The sequence below is a fragment of the Fopius arisanus genome, unplaced genomic scaffold, assembly GCF_000806365.1.
Source record: "Fopius arisanus strain USDA-PBARC FA_bdor unplaced genomic scaffold, ASM80636v1 scaffold00038, whole genome shotgun sequence".
Lineage (NCBI taxonomy): Eukaryota > Metazoa > Arthropoda > Insecta > Hymenoptera > Braconidae > Fopius > Fopius arisanus.
Window position 1 is genome coordinate 310,908 of NW_011887777.1, and position 4,837 is coordinate 315,744.

Sequence of the window (4,837 nt, forward strand, 5' to 3'; positions counted from 1 at the left end):
AAATATAAGGACGATCAATTGAAGATTTTTATCATTCCCTGGCTATGGTGGGGCTGGTTACGTGCAGGGCACCAATTCTGGTAAGTATTAAGGCACATGATTCCATGAAAAAATTATTATTTATCTTTATATTGAGTAAAAGTATCTCTTCCAGACTGCTTCCCTGTGGATGTCAGGATCTCTAATGTTCTGTGGAAATTCCCTTTCGACTGGTCCCTGTGGCAGCGGGACTGCTACTGAAGAGTCGCTGAGTCGGCTAACGAGCAGATACCCCAGCATTGCGTGTGGCGCCCTCCCTCTTATTAAACCCCCAGAACTGAGCCTCTACTTTGATCAATCCTCTTTGGTCGGGGCCTCTATTTACTCTGGTATATATTAGAAAAGGTTTCTACATTATCTACAATTTGTCTAACCTGTCGTTGAAACCCTTTTTCCTCCAACTTTCACAACGCGGACACGCGATAGTATCAAAATCACGCGAAATGATTCGTCGAATCCATTGAGATTATCATCAACAAATTAAAAAATCGATCAATATTATCGAAGGTTGACGCTTGAATTAGATCACCGGAGTTATCGAGTATATTTTCTATATTATTAAAAATGGTGGAGACAAATAGCGATCAGCCCGGCGAGGATGGACCTCCGAAAACAGGGAAACAGTTGGAGAAAGAGGCGAAAAGACTTGCTAAATTAGAGAAATTCAAGCAAAAACAGGACAAGAAGGAGACTGAAACTTCTAATACCAAAATTAAGCAGAAGAATGAGGTAAATCTTCGTATCCAATGGGAAATTTGGTTATTCACTCTGACAGCTTCTGTTTCTATGATCCATATGTTTTTTTTTCTTAATAATGAGTGAAAAGGTTTTTTTGTCACCTCTTTCTCGATTATTTCCTAATTCACTTCAATTTTCGTGAGATTCATTTTTTTCGGACAGAAATTTGTCTGGATATTCTATCCTTTTGGAGTAGTAATTGTTTATTTATTGCATCAGAATTACACCTCGGAATTTATTATTGCATTTGGGGGTTCCTTGAAAGATTCTAATTATTACTTAACAATTAAACGCTCATAATTAATTTTATTCTCCTCCTTTTACCAAGGTGAAATCCAAATTTATATTTTAAATTAATTTATAAATTATCTTTATTAATGAATTTATTTATAATTTGAGTTTATGTTACCAGAATTATTGACAGAATTCTTCTGTCAAGGATTTTTCAGTAGAAACTTTTTTTCGAGATATCAATTCGGAAAATTATAATTTCCAGAAACCGCAGAAGAAGAAAGAGCAGAAGGAAGCAGCTGTCTACGATGTAGTGACACCTCCAGGCACCAAGAAAAATGTAACAATTCCAATGCCAGATGCCTACAGTCCCCAGTTCGTGGAGGCAGCGTGGTACCCTTGGTGGGAAAGCCAAGGTTTCTTCAAACCAGAGTACGGAAGGACGTCGGTCTCTGAGGTGAACCCCAAGGGTAATTTCGTGATGGTCATTCCACCGCCCAATGTCACAGGTTTCCTCCACCTGGGGCACGCCCTCACCAACGCCGTAGAAGACGCAATCACCAGATGGAATCGCATGAAGGGTCGTACCACCCTCTGGAATCCAGGATGTGACCACGCAGGAATCGCAACTCAAGTCGTCGTAGAGAAGAAAATTTGGCGAGAGGAGCAGAAGACACGTCACGACCTGGGGAGAGATAAATTCATAGAGAAGGTGTGGCAGTGGAAAAATGAAAAGGGAGGCAGAATTTACGAACAATTAAAAAAATTGGGGAGTTCCTTCGATTGGGATCGCGCCTGTTTTACGATGGACCCGAAGCTATGCAGAGCTGTCACCGAGGCATTCGTTCGTCTCCACGATGACAATATCATCTACAGGAGCAACAGACTCGTCAACTGGTCCTGCACGCTGAAGAGCGCCATTTCCGATATCGAAGTCGACAAAGTCGAGCTCACAGGGAAAACCCTTCTTTCAATTCCAGGGTACACCGAGAAGGTGGAGTTCGGAGTTCTTGTGCATTTTGCATATGAAGTAGAGGAGACGAATGAGAGATTAATTGTAGCAACAACGAGAATCGAGACAATGCTGGGAGATACAGCTATTGCTGTACATCCAAACGATCAACGGTATCAACACCTCGTTGGAAAATTCGTGAAGCATCCCTTCTGCAGCAGAAGAATTCCCATCCTCGCTGATGATTTCGTGGACATGGAATTCGGCTCTGGAGCTGTAAAAATCACTCCAGCCCATGATCCCAATGACTACGAGGTTGGAAAACGACATAATCTGCCATTTATCACGATTTTCAACGACGAGGGCAATATCGTCGGGGATTATGGGGAATTCACTGGCATGAAGAGATTCCATGCGAGGAAGGCAATCCTAACAGCCTTGAAATCGAAAAATCTCTTCATAGAAACCAAGGACAACCCCATGGTGGTGCCAGTGTGCAGTAGATCGAAGGATATCGTCGAGCCTATGATTAAACCCCAGTGGTACATCCGCTGTGACGATATGGCAGCCGAGGCGGTCTCAGCCGTGACATCAGGTGAACTCCGAATAATTCCAGAGCAGCACAAGAAGACGTGGTACCACTGGATGGAGGGGATCAGGGACTGGTGCATCTCCAGGCAGTTGTGGTGGGGCCACAGGATTCCAGCGTATTTTATCACCTTCACTGGCTCTGTAAAACCAAACGAAATTCCTGACGATGAGCTCTGGGTGTCAGGGAGATCCGAGGACGAGGCGAGAGGCAAGGCTTCCAAGAAATTCAATGTTCCTGCAAACCAGATCAGCTTAAAACAGGACCCTGATGTCCTGGACACCTGGTTCTCCTCAGGATTATTCCCTTTTTCGATATTCGGATGGCCCGATGAGACCGACGATCTCAAGGCTTTCTACCCTGGAACCCTCTTGGAGACTGGCCATGACATCCTTTTCTTCTGGGTCGCCAGGATGGTATTCCTGGGGAAAAAACTCCTGGGAAAACTACCCTTCAAGGAAGTATACCTCCACGCGATGGTGAGGGATGCCCATGGCAGGAAGATGAGCAAATCGCTGGGTAATGTCATTGATCCTATGGACGTCATCAACGGTGTCACCCTCGAGAAGCTTCATAAACAGCTGGAGGAATCCAATCTCGATCCCAGGGAACTCAAGAATGCAATCGAGGGACAGAAAAAGGATTATCCCCAGGGTATACCTGAGTGTGGCACTGATGCCCTCAGATTTGCACTCTGTGCATACACCTCACAGGGGCGCGATATCAATCTCGATATTCTTAGGGTGCAGGGGTACAGGTTCTTCTGTAATAAAATCTGGAATGCCACTAAGTTCGCTATTATGTACCTGGGGGACTTCAAGTACAGTGAAGATACTGAAAAAATAAATGTCAACGGATCAAAAATTGGGGATAATTACTGGTACTCAAAACTGCTTGGAGAAGAGTGCATTCAAGATTCATTGAATGATTATTTATCGGAATTCCCGTATCTTGATGGGTATACGCCATCGCAAGCAGACAGTAAGATAGTGGAAATTCTCGACAAGATAAAAATAAATGGGCGAGTTCATCTCGAGCGTTGGCAGCGGCACATGCGGAGCTTCAGTCTAGCTGAGAAAAAATCATTCAGATTGGAGAACGGTGACTTTATGGCTCGATGCACATCGAGATCCTCCTCGACTGTTCCTGGAGGATTCCAGCTGACAGGCCACGAAACAAATGTGGACCTCTGGATGCTGTCTAGAGTGAGTCACGCCGTGAAGATATGTGACGAGGGAATGGCAAAGTACGACTTCAACGCCGTCACCACCGCCTGCTACAATCTCTGGCTTTATGATCTCTGCGATGTCTATCTGGAGTACCTGAAGCCAGTCTTCCAGACTGGAGCTCCAGAGCAAATTCTAGCGGCCAGGAAAGTGCTCTTCAATACCCTGGATGTGGGACTGAGACTACTGAGTCCCTTCATGCCTTTTATCACTGAAGAACTGTATCAACGACTGCCGAGGGCCAAATTAATGTACCCTAGTATCTGCGTCAGTCCATATCCTGAGGTCTTAGTGTGTCCATGGAGAAACGAGACAATCGAGAAAGACGTGGACTTTGTTTATAAGTTAATCAAGAGTATTAGATCAACTCGATCAACTTATGCTTTGCCAAATAAAATAAAAACTGATGCCTACATCGAGTGCACTGATCCTGACCTGGAGAAACGTCTCCAGGAGTACAATCTGATGATTGGAACTCTTGCTTATTCGAATGTTCTGAGTGGAAAGGCACCGGAAGGATGTGCTAAAATCGTAATCACGATTGACGTCCACATTCATTTATTACTCAAGGGACTCATCGAGCCGCAGAAGGAGTTGGAGAAGCTCTCGAAGAAGGAAGACCAGCTGAAATCAACGATTCAGAAACTGAAGGAGGCAATCGCTGCCAGCGATTACGTGACTAGAGTTCCAGAAGCTGCTCGGATAAATAATTCTGAGAAACTCAGCACCAGTCAGGCGGATCTCGAGAGACTCTCAGAAGCCATGGGCACCCTTCGTTTAATGTTATGAGGGATTTCTTAGCAATGGTCTTTTATGAGAAACAATAATTTATTAAAAAGAATAGGAAATCATTCCTGGAGTTTTTTATTCAATAACCCACGATTATTATATCCTGTTTGGTTAATTCTACGGTTAATCCTTGGAATCCAAAATTTTATCGGGAAAACAGAAAATCTTACAGGTTTTCAGATCCACCTGTGGGAGGGGAAATTATATGACGCTGATAATGAATTTATTCGGAGTGGGGAGCAATATCAGAGCGTTCACATATATGAAGTCCTG

At 43.9% G+C, this 4,837-nt stretch overlaps 1 protein-coding gene across 1 annotated transcript; it reads left to right on the plus strand.

The window, feature by feature from the left end:
• The first annotated feature begins 394 nt into the window (after window positions 1-394).
• Window positions 395-4,626, plus strand: ValRS (Valyl-tRNA synthetase). Its single transcript, XM_011304508.1, has 2 exons — window positions 395-768; window positions 1,274-4,626. Exons 1-2 carry the CDS (start codon window positions 604-606, stop codon window positions 4,562-4,564), a joined length of 3,456 nt encoding a protein of 1,151 aa, XP_011302810.1. The 5' UTR covers window positions 395-603; the 3' UTR covers window positions 4,565-4,626.
• Window positions 4,627-4,837: the final 211 nt, after the last annotated feature.

Coding starts and splice junctions, on each gene's coding strand:
- ValRS (XM_011304508.1), top strand. CDS start 604: ATGGTGGAGACAAATAGCGATCAGCCCGGCGAGGATGGACCTCCGAAA. Junction 769..1,273: donor AAATTAAGCAGAAGAATGAG/GTAAATCTTCGT, acceptor TATAATTTCCAG/AAACCGCAGAAGAAGAAAGA.